This window comes from Neopsephotus bourkii, unplaced genomic scaffold (genome assembly GCF_033783945.1).
Source record: "Neopsephotus bourkii isolate Nb327-2 ecotype Australia unplaced genomic scaffold, CSIRO-AGI_Nbou_v1 NB_1600, whole genome shotgun sequence".
Taxonomy (NCBI): domain Eukaryota; kingdom Metazoa; phylum Chordata; class Aves; order Psittaciformes; family Psittacidae; genus Neopsephotus; species Neopsephotus bourkii.
In genome coordinates this window covers 4516424-4533969 of record NW_026902076.1, presented here as the reverse complement: position 1 = coordinate 4533969, position 17546 = coordinate 4516424, and the positions used below count along the sequence as shown (strand labels likewise).

Sequence of the window (17546 nt, the reverse complement as noted above, 5' to 3'; positions counted from 1 at the left end):
CCTAACCAGCAGCGGGGTCCCGTGCGGCTCGCAGTGATCTCCAGGGATGGCTCCATGCCCGACACTTTTCCAGGCCCAGCGGCGGTCCCTCCCAAGCAGGTTGTCTCATCTGAACACTAAGGCAAAGTTCGGTCCCTCCCCTTCAGGGAGAGCCCGGCCGCCGGTCAGCCCGCGGGAGAGACCTCCTCCTGAGGGGGCAGCCGCCTCTCGCCGGGCTGCGGAGGGACGACGGTGGCCGACGGGTCCGCCCTGCGCCTCCGGACCGCGGGACGGGAGCGGAGAGCAGCTGGGACACTGCACAACAGGTATGTGGAGTGCCAGGCACTGCTACACGGGGAGGAAGGGTCCGGGAACAGCATGGGGAGGAGCAACCGTGGTGCGAGGGGGATTTTAAGGAACTCGGTAGTTTCTGTGCGGTCCCTAGCACAGCTTGCCAGTGCTCCCGCTTCTGGCTTCAGCCTGCTCTTCCCAAAGCCTGTTCCAAATCCTCACAGGCTCAAGCTTCTCCACTTTCTCCCAGCCCCTTATCCGACCCCAAATCCCTGTGTGTCCCTGCAGAGGGGTCAGATTTGCTCTGGGTGAGCCGCATGGGGTGTCACAGCGGACATGCCGCTTCCTGCTGTGTGTACAGCCAGTGTTCAGAGGAAAAGTGAATGGAGTTTTCCTGCAGGGAAAAGTAGCCCACCTCCTGACATGGACATGCCCAGCGTCGGGATGAGAAACACCAGTCCCAGCCTGCATCAAGGGAAACTCAGACTAGATGGAAGGGAAAAAATAACTCACAGCAAGGGTGATTAAACTCTGCTTCATGTGTCTAGCATCGAGACATGCAAAACAGAGGCAGCCCTATACATACCCTGCTTTGAGCCAGGCTTTGGACTAAGTGACCTCCAATGGTCCTTCCCAACCTAAATTCTTCTGGGAGGCTGCGAGGGACACAGAGCATGACGTTGTGGGTGCTCTGCATTATGGCATTAATCTCCCCCAGACCCAGCATCTGCAAGGTGGGGCCCTGCACCCTGGCTGCTGTTGGAGCTGGCAGGGAGAGAGATGGTGGGTTTAGGATGTGGTTTCCCCTGGTATACTTTAAACCAAATGAGCTCAGCTACAGGTGACAACATGGTGGACTGTAACATCAGTCAGACACTAACAGAGCCTGCCTGTACTTTAGCCTGTGACACAACCACCTCCAGGAGCAGTAGTAGTGGCTCTTCAGGGCAGGAACCAAGGGTGGCAAAGCCATCTAGGCTTGCACTTACCAGCCCTGCTGACATGATTTACAGCAGCCGAGAAGCTATTGTGACGTACTACTGGGGACATGCAGGGTCCTCTAATGGGTGGCTCTAGGTGGAAACAGGAGATGCTCAGATCTCCATCTCTGGAAGCTGTTATTGGTTTGCCTCCCCTTTTGCTTTCCCTGCTGGAAGTGAAATAATTTCTGTCTTCAAAATCAGATAATATAAGGGCGGAAGGGACCTATCTGGAGTGGAGCTGTGCTTGCAGGGAAGTGAGAGTGGTCATTTCTGTTGAAGGAGGTACACTTTAATTTAGCCCTTGGATCCAGAAGCTCCAGCTTATGGGAAGACTGAACTCAGGTGCCTCCTCCTGCTGATTCCAAAGCTGCTGCTTGCTACTTCCTCGCTAAGTCCCCATGTCCCACCCCCATTTCCCAACCACACAGCAGACAGGTTTTCCACCACCCAAGTCCTGCTGCACGCCCAAAGAGTTGATTCGGTGACTAAAATGAGGCACTTAAGAGCAGCGGCCAGAACTGGGCTTTAAAGTAAATGTTGTCATAACTCTTAAGAGAGCTTTCCCCCTCCAGACCCAGTGAATGCTGAAATGCTTTGATATCTGGGGTAGGGTCTACAGTGATCCCATGCCTCAGTGATGCAAAATTGCTCTGGTTCAATCTGCAGTGCGAAATCAGGCAGGGAATGTACTTAAATTACCGAAGGGGGCAGTGACACATCAAGATGTTAAGAATCATGGAATCACAGAATAGTTTGGTTTGAAAGAGACCTTAAAGCACATCCAGTTCCAACCCCCCTGCCATGGGCAGGGACACCTTCCACTAGAGCAGGTTGCTCCATGCCCCCTCCAACCTGGCCTTGAACACTTGTTGGATGGAAGCAGCCTTTAAAAAGTGCTGTGTACTTGTTTACTGGAAAAAAAGAAGTGTCTCACATCAGTGGAAAAATACACATTTGCATCTCAGTGACAGCCTCAGCCATTTGCACTTTGCAACACAAAAGGCTCAGTGTGAAGAGCTCTCTTTCTGCTCCCCCACATTGGCCAGGCTCCCCTCCCCTGCTTTCACAGCCTTCAAATAAAGGACAAGCCAAGGTCAGGGGAAAACAAAGAGGAAAAAAAGTAAAACAAGGAGGGAAAAAAACCCTCTAAAACTGCAGGCGCTGGTAAAACCTCCCCTGCTGCTGCCCACTGTCCAAGTGAGAGCTCCTGCATAGCAAGTGCTCCCTGTTTGCTCTTGCACTGCCCAGACCCCGCTGCAGCTTTTTCCTCCTTTGCTGGAGAAGCTGGCACCTCTCCATCCCCCAGCTGTTGGGATAGATACTCACAGAGGTGGCAAATATGAGTTTTTTTCAGGCACAGGGAGAGGTCACCCCAACACCAGCATCCCCATCCTGTTCTCCACCAGTAACTCCCCACAGGCTGCACAGAGATGCTGAGCAGCCTGAGGAATGGCAAACGCAGTGGGAAAGGTGCCAGGAAGAATCACAGTAATACCCACAGCCCCGTCCTGCTGCTCTCATGTACCTAAGCTCTCTCACTGCAAGCCCCCAAAGCACTGGAGAGTTTGCAGGATCTGGCCCCCAAAAGCACAATGCCAGACCGCCTCCTCGTGCCAGCTTACACAGACCCAGGGAAGTCAGTGCCAATTTATACCAACACTGGATCCAGCCTTGGAATGTAAATGCCCGGAAAGGCTGTTGGAGCTGGTTCCTGTGCCCTTCCAATCCCCAGCTCCAGAGCTGCTGCAGGAACTGCCTGATGACAGCCACAGCATGTTGGCTCTGGCAAACAAACTCAAACCCATGAACTACGGGCTAAAACCACCACTACACATGAGGAAGCCATCATCTGCCTGACAGCATTCATAAGCACCAGTGTGGGCATGCTGCTGTCAGGTGCAACTTCAACTCCCATTTTCATGCTGAGACAACACCCTGTTTATTGCACTTGAAGTGGATCCAGTATTGTCCAGGGCATGCATGGATTCCAGCTGTTAAAAATCTAGGAGCAGGACACTCATCTCAGACATCACCTATTGTACAACCAGCTGGGCTGCAGGATTCCAGGCTTAAGCTGTACACAGACTGGGGTAAAAGTTGGACTTGATGATCTTGAAGGTCTTTTCCAATCTAGCTGATTCTGTGATTCTATGATAAACATACAGCATAACATTCTGTGATAAACAGCCTGATGCATTTCTTAAGTAAGAATGTAAGAATTTGATTTCTAGTACTGCAGGAGGAAAGTTGGCATGATGGATGCTGTTATCTCACAGTATCCGTAAGAAAATCAATTCCCAGCACTTAATTTAACAGCTGTAGGGTTTTTGGGTTGTTTCTCTTCTGCTACAGGTGCTGGAGGCACATAAATGATGACAAGTTGGGTTAGGACAAAAAGAACAAGTGTGTGGTGTAAACTACAGAGGCTAACAGGATGCAGGTTTCACATTTGTTTTTCTGCTGTTCCTTTCAGAGGTAGACAAACGGGGCAGAGCAGCAGTTTAGCATCTGAGTAGTAAAATGCCCTGTACAGGGCATGTCAGTGTGCTGTTATTTAATTCTAAAGGGGGCCTACAAGAATGCTGGAGAGGGACTTCTTACAAAGTGACAGGACAAGGGGGAATGGCTTTAAACTGAAAGAGGGAAGATTAAATTAGATATTAGAGGTAAGTTCTTCCCTAATGGGGAAGTGAGGCACTGGCACAGGTTGCCCAGAGAAGCTGTGGCTGCCCCATCCCTGGCAGTGTCCAAGCCCAGGCTGGATGGGGCTCAGAGCAACCTGGTCTAGTAGAAGCTGCCCCTGCCCGTGTCAGGGGGTTGGAACTGGATGATCTTAAGGTTCTTTCCAACCCAAACCATTCTGTGAATCTGATCCCCCCAAAAGAGTAAAGTGGAGCAAATACACCATTTTTACCTGCACCTGAATTAGGCACCTTTTGCATTTCACAAGAAATTACATTGGTCTAGATTACGGAAAGTCATGCTTCAGAAGCAAAACATCTTTTCAATTTCTTACCATAAGCAAGGTGCATGCCCCAAGAAAAATGCTAAGGTATTACAGGTGATGTTCTACTGAACATCAGCTATAAACAGGAGTAGGTCATAAGATAAGCAATGGGGTTTCCCCACCTCTTTTGTGTCCTTTTCTTAATATCTATTAGTGCTTTAAAACATAATGCTCTACTTAACGCATTTGGCTTATGACGCTAGCAAGAACTTTAACTGGTTGCTTTTTTAAAAAACAGCGATCGTATTTTATAGTTTCTTGTCATTTAATGCCCCCAAAACACCCCTTTTCTGTCCAGAAAAGCCAGACCCAGGGTGGTGGCTGCAGATGAACTCCAGCCCTCTAGATTTGGGATGGACAGTCACAGCTCTGTTCTTAAACCTACTGCCAAGTCCTTTCGTAGCCTTGGGTAGGAGAAAGAAGGCATTTCTACCAAAAAAATCCAGTTTATAACTAGCAATAGCCTCGTACCTATTAAAAAACAACCCAAAAGGCCTGTAGCTTTTTGACAAATGGGGTTTACTGGAATATTTAAAAATGAGAAGAAACTCTCAGAGAAACTCTATCATAAAACAGCAGACACATTTCTTCAGTTACTTATAACAACTGTTCAGTTTTCGGTTTTGTGCTCTTTATTTCAAAGGGAAATGGACTTCCCAACAGCCCCAGAAGGCCTGAGCCTCCCCTTAGGTACTGTCTGGCTCCTGTGCTACATGCAAAAGCTCCACCCAGATTTGCAGTTCTAGGTAGGACAGTATTTGCCCAGATGCCTCTCCAGTTAGATCTGGCTCCGTAAATGATGCTTAATTGTCAGCTGGAACCCTGTACAGCAAAGATGCTGAACCCAGAGCATCAAACTTCCCTTTACAATTTCACATGAAATCAGTTTTGTTTTTGTTTTTTTAATTTTAATTCTATTTTTGGCTAAAACTGTTACAGTTCCAGAAACGTAGTACTCGGCTTCCCTGTTTACTGCTGACCCCACACAATCTCTGCCTTTCCCCCATATACACATTCCCTGGTATCAAGAGGAAACCCAGGAGCAGCTCCCCCAGTCACTGAGCCAGCTGCAGGAAGAACTGGCAGGGCCACCTCTTCAAAGAGCAGTAGCAAAGCTGTCAAGCTCAGTCTTAAACTCAATCCTCAGCTGTGCTTAAACCCTCTTCCAACTGCTATTAGTAGCAGCCAAGCATTTAAACCCAGCCGCATCCTCTCCTGCCATCAGGTAAAGCTCCCTCCAAGCAGTTTCATTTTATGGGAATGTGTGAAAAATTCCTTCAGAGAGAGGTACTGGAAGAGGCTGCCCAGGGCAGTGGTGGAATCAAAAACTGTGTAGATGAGGCCCTCAGTGACATGGCTTAGCGGTGGTCTGGCAGTCCTGGCAGAATGGCTGGACCTGATGATTTTAAAGTTCTTTTCCAACCTAGCTGATTCTGTGATTCTATGGAGCTGGTCTGTCCAGTGCTTTCTCAGAGCGACGGATGTAGAACTTTCTCTATGCTGATAAATGGAGTTGCTAGGTGCAAAGGCGTGCTGGGAGCAGAGCAACATGGTACCAGTGGTAGGTTTCCTCTTTGCTCCCCTTTCAGGTATGTTGAGGGAGGCTATATATCTGATAGCGGTACCGCCGTGTGTCTTTATTGCCCATCGTGTCCTAAGGAGCAGGGCAGAGGCGTGCGGGCAGCACAGGCAGCGCATCCTTAGGCGGCCAGGTCGTAGTCGTCGCGCTCCTGGTTGTAGTCGAGCACCTTCTGCCGGAGGCGAGAGGCGTCCACCCAGGTGATGAAGTCCTCCAAGGCTCGGGGGATGAGGACGGCGGGGTCGGTCACCACCTCGGGCCCCACGCGGACGTGGCCCTGCTCCACGAAGGTGACGGCGTGGCGCAGGTTCTGCGCCATCCGCAGCTTCACCAGCAGGCAGGGCAGGCGCCGCCGGCAGAACGCGGCCGCAGACAGGCTCTCGCAGACGGCCAGGGACTGACGCCCGCTCACCAGCCCCAGCCCGTACAGCTTCTCCAGCAGCGCGGCCGCGCAGCGGGAGCGGAAGGCGGCGCTGGCCGGGCCTAGGTCCCGGAGGCGGCCGGCCAAGGTGCGGACGGCGCGGGCCAGCGCTTTATAGTGCACGTAGTCCTCCCGCCGGCCCATCCGGTAGCGCCGCAGCGCCTTCACCTCAGCCAAGTTCCCCGGCGCCACCTCCCAGCTCACCAGCTCCAGCCGCCGCAGCAGCTTCTGCTCGTGGTACTTCAGCTTCCGCACCATCTTGACGGGAACGTGCTGCCGGCAACCACCGCCCTTTCCGGGGAGGAGCGGCCGCGCTCCGCCCGCCGCGGCCCCTCCCCGTCCGCCCCGGAGGGCCCGGGGTCTGGCCGAGGTTTCCTGTCGGCAGCGGAATGGTTCGCCGTCTGGAGCACACCGTGCCGGGGCTGCCGCTGCCACCGGGAGAAGGAAAGGTGGCTGGTCAGAGCCGCCGCGGCTGCCGGAGCGGGGCGGCCGCCGCCTAGGGAGGGATGCGGCTGCTCCCCGCTGCGCTCTGCTGGTACCTAGGGCGGGCCTGGCTCCGAGGGCTCACACCAGGTACGGGCCGGCTTCCCAACAGCGTCCTTTACACGGACAGGCCGTTTCTCTCCAGTGATCAGATCCAGCCTTCATCATCCCTCTTGAGGAATGGTTCCGGCGTTCGGTTTTCTCCGTGACATCCTTCTGCCCCGATGCGTAGGCTTGTTTTGCTCACCGAGGAGTTGAGAAAGCTCCGCTCTCTGCCGGTCGGACTAGGAGGAGCAGCTCCATGTCGTAGCCTGGTGGGGAGGGAAGTGCCTTCACAACTGAAACTTGCCCCTCTTGAGCTTGCGCTTCCCTCTTCGTGCCCAAGAAGTGAGACTGCTGCTGCTGCTCCGCACCGCAGCACCTCGACCTCCTGAGTGTTGCCACATCGCCCACAGCCAAAGGATTCCTCCCTGCCTTTCTGTTCAGTGCATGGTGTTCTCTGATATTTGGGACTCAGGATACTGCTCCAAGGGAACCCCCCAAAAGAGCAGGTCAGGTTGGTGACTCGGGATTTCAGATCTCTGATTCTCATCAACAGGTTCTTGTATCAGCTCAAGATTGAATTTCCTGCATCTTCAGCCTGCTGCATTTTTGTCGGGGTAGGTGATCTGTCACAGAGGATGTTGCAGTCTCTTGATTTGCTTTGTGTTTTTCCCCAGGTTTGTCAGTGAATGCAGCAATGGAACCGGGGAGCAGCAGCACTGAGAAGTTTTATAGGATCCCTAAAGGAAAGGGACCACACTCGGTTGGATGCACAGACCTGATGACAGAAAATGCAGTTGAGGTAAAGCTCTAGGTGCTTCCTTCTTAGGATTAAAGCCACAGTGTTAGTGAAACGACTTGCTGTAGTTGTACAGATGAATCAAACAGGTCTTGTCTGTGTGCAGGAATGCTCCATGGCACACACTGCGAGCTGAGCTTCCTGCCTTCTTTGTCCCAGTGTAGCATGTGTACTGGGCCTTTACCAGATGGATGTAAACTACAAGTCTTCCCTATAGCTGCTCTTTCATCACAAAGATGCCAACAGGGTTTGGCAGGGCTGGATGATGATGGTAGGCAGTGTTTCAGGGTAAAGCATGAGGTGTCTTCCTGAGGTTTTATCTATCTGTAAAAGAACAGAATGTCAATTCTGTAAGTGGTTAGTACAGAGAGAAGCCACGGTAAGGAAATGGGGCAGTAAATAGGCAGCTAATGAGCTCACTTGTGGGTTTCCATTTCAAATTCTGTTGCTTTTTAGTTTTCCCATGAGAATGTGCCTGCATCTACACTGTGGTTTTATTCCTCAGGCTAGCCAGGTAGAGTGGAACTTGTGATCAGTCTGTAGTGGTTATTCATATGTTTTTCTTTACTGAGCTTACTCCATCCTAGTATAAAGTAAGCGATTAGTTTCTCTTTGCAATCAGCCTGTGTGTTTTTCTGAGATAAGCGATCTGTATAATTACAGTTCTCTCAGGTACAGGTAATGAACCTCTTCCCCTTTCTGGTATGCAGTTAGTCACCTGGGGAAGTTCATTGGAATCATTCTGGGATCAAATTAATATCACTTCCAGTACGGATGAAGATGATTTCTTCTGTAAAGGTCTTTGTGTCAAAGCTTGATTTAAATTTAATGGTTAAATAGAATCAAGCTTCATTAAACAAGTTTTGGTGCATGTTATGTATGAAACTGATAAATTAGTGTTCAAGAAACCAGAGTTTGTTCCAAAGCTCATGTTCCTTTTGTCCCTAGACTTAACTGGTTAACAGTACAGTTTCAGCAAGACAGGGAATTTGAATAGTGTCACAAGTTTCCTTGCAAACCAGGAAGTAAGAATACAAGTTACACACAGCTTATCTGCCAGGAGGTCTGCTCTAAGGTGTGCCATGGTACATTGCTGCTGTCTGCGTAGAAGGAATCTTGGCAAGGGGCTATGGAGGATCTGTGTAAATGTGGAAAGCTTGGGTGGTTTCCTGGAAGACCTGGAGTGCAGACAGTAAAAGAAGATCCAAACTGCTGAGAAACAGAGGCAGATAAAATACAGGTTAACAAAGCTGTGTTTAGAAAGATGAACCACTGCAGACTTGTAAACATCTGGATGAGGAGGAAGAACAATACATTGCACTCCTTTGCTGTGCAGCTGCCCAAGAACTTTATTTTTGCTCATCTTAGCCAGCCATACTATAGCCACATTGAGATCATGCCCATGACTCTACCCACATCTCCTCTGCTGGAGAAACGAGTCTCAGGGTAAAATTTGTCTTGCTAACCTAGAGAAAAGGTATACTTCTAGGAGGGTTCTTTTTTTCCCCAGTTAGCAAGCTGAATTGGGTCAGTAACAGCTGGAAGGGTGAAGAGTCGCCCCTGTTAAACTGATCAAACTGCAGCATTGTGCGATTCCCTGAAGGGGAGGCATAGTGAGGAACACAATAAAAATGATACAGCAGTATGCAGAAATGGAGCAAATAGGTAGTGTTTGTAATTATTAACTTCATGACATGGAGCATTATGAACTAGCCATAGGATAACCTGGAGAAGGTGATGTGTATCTTTGCCTGGATGCCAACAGTCATGCTGCTTTAAATTCATTGCAGGGACAGAAAGATAGTGACATAGGATTGGCATCAGAGCCTATCTAGGATAACCATTTTCTCGTGAGTTAATTCTCAGCTGTCATGCTTGTATTTGAAGCCCTTGGCCAAAATGTTTCTACTTTTTCTTCACAGGGAAGCTTCTTGCGCCTGTATTATCCATCATGCAGTTCCACAGATAATGAAGAGGCACCATGGATTCCAGATAAAGAATACTATCAGGGACTCTCTGACTTCCTTAACATGTATCGAGTTGTAGGAGAAAGGCTTTTCCAGTACTACGTTGGTAAGCCTGGCTCTGGTTTTATTCCTTCACTAGTGCAAGGGCACGAGCTCTGTACACTGAGTTGTCACCTTAGTGCTCCATGAGCCCTGTGTTACTGCTGCAGGACTGAAAAACAGCTTTTATCAAAGAAGTGTGTTTGTTTGGGATGGGTTTGTGCAGTGAGGCTCAGTGCTGAATGTGACTCAGTTCTCCGGCAGATCTGCAGTGTCTGACTGCTCTGAATAGGAATGGCTGGGCAGTTTGCTCTAGGAAGAGCTTGGATAAGCTGCACCTATGTGTTAGGATTTAAATCCCACAGGGAAATGCATAGATATACAAAGGTCAGATAGACCCTAAGGTTTGAACACCAGCTAGACTTGGATGTGTGCTTATCGCTATAAATCTGTTTTCATAGGGTTAAGAGATATGTAGGGCTTGTGCTAGGCTGTGGATGGGAGGAGGAGAAGAAAGTAACGGTTAAGAGATATATAGGGCTTGTGCTAGGCTGTGGATGGGAAGAGGAGAAGAAAGTAACTTCTTTTCCCAAGTAGAAGGTGTTTTCTGAATCAGCTCTGTATTTGTCTCCTGTAGCGTAAGGATGAGATTTGGTACCTTATCTTTAGATGACCACCATGAAATCAGCAGTCACCAGATTCTCTCATTTCAGTAATAATGACATATGCTTCAATTTTTATCTAGGTTCAGTGACCTGTCCTGCAAAGTCAAATGCTGCTTTTAAGCTGGGAGAAAAATACCCACTCCTCATTTTTTCCCATGGACTTGGAGCTTTTCGGTAATTCCAGAGATTGCTGACAAATTGCTGTTGTTGTCTATGTAGCAGCAGCCTCCGAGAATGGTTCTGAACAGATTTTCAGTAGGGGGGTGAGATCTCTGTGGTGTTGAAAAAGATTTGAACAGGCTGCTGTGTATCAGTACCCTTCCACTGAAATCAACAGCAGTAAATAAAAGCAGGGTTGGTGTGCTTGTTTGTGTTTTCCCTGTGTATTTTAGGGGTGAAGGTATTTCTTAATCCATGAGCATGTGTGAAGATTAACTAGTTGATTTTGGGGTAGCTCTTTGAAGATGTTAAGTGTGATATGTGCTACTTGTTTAAAATCATTAGCATTTTTTCTTCTGAACAGATACTAAAACAGTAACAGGGTTTTGTGAAAAGGCTTTGGTTCCTGGCATACAAAAGCCTGCTCTACTGGCTAGCAAATTCAAACAGAAGAAATAGTGAACCTATGTGTGTGAACCTATGTGAACCACACATATATAGTGTGGTCAATGTTTAAAGAGCAGTCTAACTGAAATAATGACCTATGCAAATGTCTCACCATGGTGTGGTTTTGATTGCAGGACCATCTATTCTGCTATTTGCATAGAGATGGCTTCTCAAGGCTTTGTAGTGGCTGCTGTGGAGCACAGGTGCGTATACTGCACATTCCTGAAGTCTGATGGAAAGAAACTTTCTCGCATTAAATAAGTTCTAAAGAAGAACTTATATGTACTTTTAAAGAAAAACTACCTTACCTTCTTCAGCCCTGTCGCCCTCCTCACACGCTATTCCTCTTCACATTTCTCAGCTTAACTCTTATCTAAGGAAAGGGGAGGTTTAGATTGGATATTAGAAAAAGTTTCTTCAGCAAAAGGGTGCTCAGATATTGGAACAGGCTACGCAGGGCAGCTGTGGAATCACTGTCCTGGGAAGTGTTCAAAAAACCATGTAGATGAAGCCCTTAGTGACAGGTTTAGTGATGGGCTTGCACTCCTGGGATAAAGTTTGGACTTGATCTTAAAGGTGTTTTCAAACCTAGTTGATTCTAAAGGGGATTTGCTTAGATAAGCCCTTGAATGAGAAGTCTTGAGGTAGATATCATTCATCATTCTTCAGGCAATCTGTTTTTCTCTCTCTGTTAGAGCCTGAGTAATAACTTCCTTGGGTGACATAGTTTAGTGTGAAGTGTCCCTGTCCGTGGCAGGGGGGTTGGAACTAGATGATCTTAAGGTCCTTTCCAACCCTAACTATTCCATGATTCTGTAGTATAAAGAAAGTGGGAGTTTTGGTGGGGTTAATGCATTATTTAGAAAGTCTGTCAACACTCTGTTGCTATTGCAGCAGCATTGGTTGGTAGCTGAATCTCTTAAGTGAAATCTAAAACTTCCGCCAACTTCATTTCAAACATCCCCAGAAATAACCTTATGTTGATATTACAGAGATGAATCTGCTTCAGCAACATATTATTGTAAAAAAAAGTCCATTTCTGAACCACAGGAAGAGTCTGTGTCAGGCCTGGAGAAGGAGTGGATCTACTACAGGAAACTAAAAACTGGAGAGGAAGAGCGTTGTTTGCGCCATAAGCAGGTACTCATCCTAAGTCTGGGCTCTAGGAAGTGAGGCAGGAGTGGTATGTTGAGGGCTAACCAGCAGGCTCTTTCTCTTTGACTCTGTCTGCAGTCATTTGCCATGACTCAGGGCATATGCAAAAATACATCAAGTCCTGTGTCCCTGAAGATGGGAAAGCCAACAACAGCTTTCTTCAGAGCATAAACTGCTTCCTCAACAAAGCTTTCTCGTGAAGTTGCACTGTTGAGCGTAGTCAGCTCTTTCACCCCTAGTTCCAGTCAACTTTCTGTTTCAACTCTGTGTGTTCACACTTTTGCTGCCCAGTCCAGCCCAGCCTTTAAGTGACACAGAATTCATTTCAGATGTTTGTGTAGCCTTAGGCTTGCATTAGCTTCTGTTTACTGTTGGATAGCAAGATGAATCATGTTTCCTTCATCATCTTCAACACACTTTAATGTGGTTTGTAGCAATGTAGACAATGCAGACTTCCTGGTGATAATCAGCATCCATACTAGATATGATAATGGTCATACTGACGATTTCCTCCAAGCGTAGACTTGACCTTTAAAATAATGCGAGTGTTTTCTTCCCACTAAGGCAGACTCAGCCAGGGAGGTGTTTATCTCCCTGGGCTGTACAGACAGCAGTACAAGAGTCATTTCCTGTGTGCATACAACATCCTACTTGCAAGTCTAAATTCATAGTGTGTGAGCTTGCAAATAACCTCCAGAAGCTGTTGCCTGCAAATTTCAGTAATGGATAAGTCAGGAGATTAAGATTTATTTGAAATTCAGTGATGCACAGACATCTTGCTGCTGCCTACACACTGCAGTTCCCAAGGACAGCACTGTTCTCTAGCTGCTTTTGAAACTTTTCTCTTACTGGTATACTGAAGTCAAAACCACTTCTTATTCTGAACAATGAGAACCTTTATTTGCAACAGCTTTGTACAGTTTTCAAGAATATGTATATATATACAAGAAGACTGGCTTCTTGAGTGTTTCATATTTTGGGTTTAACCAGTGTAAAGATGATTTCAGGGGCGTTGTGCAGATGGGACTAGTGATGTATTGACATTTGCTCATCAAAGTGAGCACAAGGAGGAGTAGCGAGTCAGCTTTCCTTGTAGTTGTGTAACTTAAGCTTTTGTACATCCCAGCAACTCCTTCTCTGAGTAGTGACAGGATCTTTGCACTTGGATCTACATGCACAGGTAGATCCTCCGTGTGCAGAGGATCTACACAAGAGCTTCAGCTCTTTGGACCTCCAAAAGTCAGTTTTGTTTGTTGATCAGACATCAGAGTTCCATTCTGCAGTTCAGAATAGTTCTTACAGTATCAGACACAAAGGGTAGGGGGAAATCAGACAGTCTTGTGTCCAAAGGGCCTGCAAGTCTAGTGGTTGCCTGAAAATTCCTTACACTGCTCTGTCCAACTTTTCTTTCTCCTCAGGTGCAGCAGAGAGCGCAGGAGTGTATCAAAGCTCTCAATCTCATTCTTAAAATCAATTCAGGAGAGGAAGTAACGAATGTGCTAAATTCAAACTTTGACTGGAATAGCCTAAAGGTGAGTGAAGGGCTGTGACTGCATCTTGTTAAAACACCTAATAATGCTTCTGGTTTCCCTCTTCCGTTTCTAAACTGCTGCCTCTAAACTATTCTGAAGATCACACTGTAGATCTGTGAAAATATTCTCAGCTAGATAGATAGCAATGAAATAATACTTTTCCTACTCCAATAGGATCTATTGCCTAAGAAATTATTCCATTAAAACAACAAAAAAAAACAGCCAAAAAAAAACAGAAAACAGAAGTTTGGGAAAGAAAGTCTCTTACAGCACCTGGATTTTTTTGACAGGATTCTGTTGATACTAGCAGAATAGCTGTGATGGGACACTCTTTTGGTGGTGCTACAGTTATTGAGAGTCTCAGCAAAGAAATAAGATTCAGGTAAGTATGCAAAACAAGGCAAGAGACATTTGGCACTTAAGAGGTCTGGAGCAGGGGACCTTGCCTAAGATCCCCCAACTGCTGATTAGCTCTTGAAGAAAAGGCTTGTTTGGCATGTCTTGTTTTCTCAAGTTGTGCTTCTTTCAACCATGGGGATGTGGTGGAACACCATAGCTGTATCATATTGTATTATGTACGATGATACTGTGGCACCCTGATGAATGTGTGCTGGGCTGCACCTGGCAACTGAGACCATGGATACTGCAATAATAGATTAATTCTCTTCCCCCAGAGGAGAAATCATTTTGAAACAAAGTGATTCATTCATCTGTTCCCCTGTTAGTTTCATAGAGCATTTCTCTGCCAAGTCTCCTGCAAATCAAAGCATGCTGAGAACTTCCATACAAAGCTTCCTGCTTCTGTGACAGTACCCAGATGTTTTTGACAGGTGTGGCATTGCCCTCGATGCGTGGATGCTTCCAGTAGGAGATGACGTTTACCAAAACAGTGTCCAGCAACCGCTGCTTTTTATCAACTCTGAAAAATTCCAGTGGGCTGATAACATCTTAAAGATGAAGAAGCTCAGCTCCAATGACACAAACAAGAAAATGATCACTATCAAGTAAGTGTCCAGGATCCATCATTCCTGTGGTTGTTGAAGATGTTCAGTTACATAAGAGGGATGTGGACCTTTTTGAGCCAGTCCAGAGGAGGACACACAGATGCTCACAGGGGTGGAGCAGCTCTGCTCTGGAGACAGGCTGAGGGAGCTGGGCTTGTTCAGCCTGGAGAAGAGAAGGCTCCTTAAGGGGGGACCTTAGAGCTGCTTCCAGTGCCTAAATGGAAAAGGAAACCTGGAGAGGGACTTTTGTCAAGGGCCTGTAGAGACAGGACAAGGGGGAATGGCTTTAAACTGAACGAGGGGAGATTGAGATGAGGTTTTAGGCAGAAGTTCTTCCCTGTGAGGGTGCTGAGGCACTGGCACGGGTTGACCAGAGGAGCTGTGTCTGCCCAATCCCTGGCAGTGTTCAAGGCCAGTTTGGATGAGGCTTTTAGCAACCTGGCCTAGTAGAAGCTGTCCCTGCCTGTGGCAGGGGGGGTTGAAATTAGATGATCTTTAAGGTCCCTTCCAACCCAAAACACTCAATGGTTCTATATAACTGCAGAAAGACAGTCAATACTTTTTAATGGCCCAGGTTTTCACTGCATTATTTAAAATAGATACCTCTGGAGACAGAGACTTCTCAAAGCCACCAGTAACCCTAAATTTATGATACCCCAAGGTGTGCATTCCCACCCTGGCCACAAGTTTTGCTCAAATGCAAACCTGCATTTGAACACTTTAAATAGCCTTCTGGGTACATTTACACACTTGCCTCATTAAGGTATTGTGTGCAGCTGAGTTGATGGCTCTAGAATTAACCTTATGCTTGGAGCAGAGACACAACTTGAAGTTTTGTCAAGCCTACTTCTGATTGCTATTGCAGTGACTACAGTAAAACATGTACACAACTTCTTCCCTTCTGTGTTTAGGGCAGAATTCACTACTCATCTTGCATGCTCATGAGATAAACCTGCTTTATCTTCTGCTAAAAAAAGATAGTATAAGATGTGTGACTGCCTTTGAAGAAGCCTGTGCAACCTATGGCATCTTTTAATCAAGACATTCTTAAGAGCCTGGGGCTCTTTTTTCTGTTTGCAGGGGGTCAGTACATCAGAGCTTTCCTGACTTTACCTTTGTGAGTGGAGGACTTATTGGAAGGTTTTTCAAACTAAAAGGAGAAATAGATCCAAATGAAGCTATTGATATAAGCAACCACGCGTCATTAGCCTTCCTGCAGAAACATTTGAGTAAGTATCTGTTCACATCCAAGTATGAAGTTAGTATTTAATTCCTCTGAGGCTTTCTGTATAACCATTCAGTTTAGAACAAGAAAAAAAGCAAGCAACTTAACATAAGCCAGCTTCAGTGTGTGATCATAGCCCAGAAACCAACCGTACCCTGGGCTTCATCAAAAAGAGCGTGACCAGTTGGTCAAAGGATGTGATCCTGCCCCTCTGCTCTGCTCTCGTGAGACCTCACTTGGAGTATTGTGTGCAGTTGTGGTGTCCTCAACAGAAAAAGGACATGGGAATGTTGGAACAAGTCAAGGGAAGGGCCACAAGGATGATCAGGGGACTGGAGCACCTCCCGTATGAAGACAGGCTGAGAAAGTCGGGGCTGTTCAGCCTGGAGAAGAGAAGGCTGCGTGGAGACCTCATAGCAGCCTTCCAGTATCTGAAGGGGGCCTATAGGGATGCTGGGGAGGGACTCTTCATTAGGGACTGTAGTGATAGGATAAGGGGTAACAGGTTAAACCTTAAACAGTGGAAGTTTTGATTGGATATAAGGAGGAAGTTCTTTACTGTAAGGGTGGTGAAGCACTGGAATGGGTTGCCCAGGGAAGTTGTGAATGCTCCATCCCTGGCAGTGTTCATGCCCAGGCTGGACAGAGCCTTGTGTGACTTGGTTTAGTGTGAGGTGTTGGCAGGGGATTGGAACTTGATGATCTTAAGGTCCTTTCCAACCCTAACTATTCTATGATTCTCTGCTGTTCTTCCCTCCCTAAAACATCATGCTTCCTCTACTTTGCCAAGTTGGTTTCATTTTTCAATGTAGCTTTAAAACAGCCATTTACTTAAGTCACTGCAACTTAAGCTTCCTTTTCCCCATTTTATAGGTCTTAAGAAAGATTTCGATCAGTGGGATTCTCTTGTGGATGGCATAGGACCCAATGTTATTCCTGGTACCAATATTGACTTGCCTCCAGCTGAACCTGAATAAGGAATACAAAGAAGTACTGAAAATGCTACAGACATCACAACACTAATATTGGCCAAACATTGCTCAGACACGTGATAATGTTGGCCACTGATGCAGCTTTTGGGGTGTGGAAAAAAAAAAAACCACCAAAAAATAAAAAAGAGATCAGGCATTAGGTTATATTATCAACAAAATGTAGAGAAGTTTTAGTTCAAATGAGTCAGTGGGATTCTCTGAAACACTGCAACTTCTGATTTGTAGGCAGCCGAGGGGAAATCATTTGATGGTAATTTAAACTCTGGTTTTGATTTAGAATCAAGTTTGCAGAGAGACAGTTAAGCTCTAAGGAATTCAGCTGAAGTTGTGCGTACCAAGGTTTAAGTCAGTCTGCATCCAGCAAACTGCCTTTGCAGTGTAAGAAAAAAGAAATCTGATTCGTTATTATCACTTGGTATTTCAGCTGTGCTCTGACAACAGTTGAAGGTTGGAGCAGGTTTTTGCTCCTAAGTCAGAGAGGTACCAGGTAAAGGGTTTCAACACTCTTTTTTTTGGTAAGCCCCAGTAAAAGGTACAGGAAATAGCTTAATGCAACAGAAGTGTTTGTTCAGACACAGGATTTCTCATATGAGCTCAACCCACTTTAAGATCTGTGTTTACTACCATACTCTGAGGCTGTTCCCATTCCAAAAGCTGCTAAAACAGTCACTCTTCTTGTAGCAACTATAACTCCCCTTAGTCAAAGCTCGAAGCAGTGACCTTCCTGTTCCTGTCTGAATTACCACTGTCAGTCATACTGTTGTAGGTGACATTATA

At 46.7% G+C, this 17546-nt stretch overlaps 2 protein-coding genes across 6 annotated transcripts; one reads left to right on the top strand and one right to left on the bottom strand.

The window, feature by feature from the left end:
* The first annotated feature begins 19 nt into the window (after window positions 1-19).
* Window positions 20-16764, top strand: PLA2G7 (phospholipase A2 group VII). 5 transcript variants are annotated; one of them, XM_061372290.1, is made up of 11 exons: window positions 20-305; window positions 7463-7587; window positions 9507-9657; window positions 10336-10429; window positions 10996-11064; window positions 11854-12001; window positions 13435-13548; window positions 13839-13930; window positions 14379-14552; window positions 15633-15781; window positions 16651-16764. In XM_061372290.1, exons 1-11 carry the CDS (start codon window positions 47-49, stop codon window positions 16752-16754), a joined length of 1479 nt encoding a protein of 492 aa, XP_061228274.1. In that variant the 5' UTR covers window positions 20-46; the 3' UTR covers window positions 16755-16764. The 5 variants fall into 5 exon arrangements, with proteins under 5 accessions (XP_061228274.1, XP_061228275.1, XP_061228278.1 ...); XM_061372291.1 differs by lacking the exon at window positions 20-305 and adding an exon at window positions 6656-6833; XM_061372294.1 differs by lacking the exon at window positions 20-305 and adding an exon at window positions 6690-7294.
* IMP3 (IMP U3 small nucleolar ribonucleoprotein 3) lies at window positions 5588-6600 on the bottom strand. Its single transcript, XM_061372295.1, has one exon. The coding sequence runs from the start codon at window positions 6516-6518 to the stop codon at window positions 5961-5963; it is 558 nt and encodes a 185-aa protein (XP_061228279.1). The 5' UTR covers window positions 6519-6600; the 3' UTR covers window positions 5588-5960.
* Window positions 16765-17546: the final 782 nt, after the last annotated feature.

Excerpts from the sequence above, each read along its gene's own strand:
- PLA2G7 (XM_061372290.1), top strand. The coding sequence starts at position 47 with ATGGCTCCATGCCCGACACTTTTCCAGGCCCAGCGGCGGTCCCTCCCA. Across the intron at positions 7,588-9,506 it reads TGACAGAAAATGCAGTTGAG|GGAAGCTTCTTGCGCCTGTA; the intron begins GTAAAGCTCTAG and ends TTTTCTTCACAG. Across the intron at positions 9,658-10,335 it reads GCTTTTCCAGTACTACGTTG|GTTCAGTGACCTGTCCTGCA; the intron begins GTAAGCCTGGCT and ends ATTTTTATCTAG.
- IMP3 (XM_061372295.1), bottom strand. The coding sequence starts at position 6,518 with ATGGTGCGGAAGCTGAAGTACCACGAGCAGAAGCTGCTGCGGCGGCTG.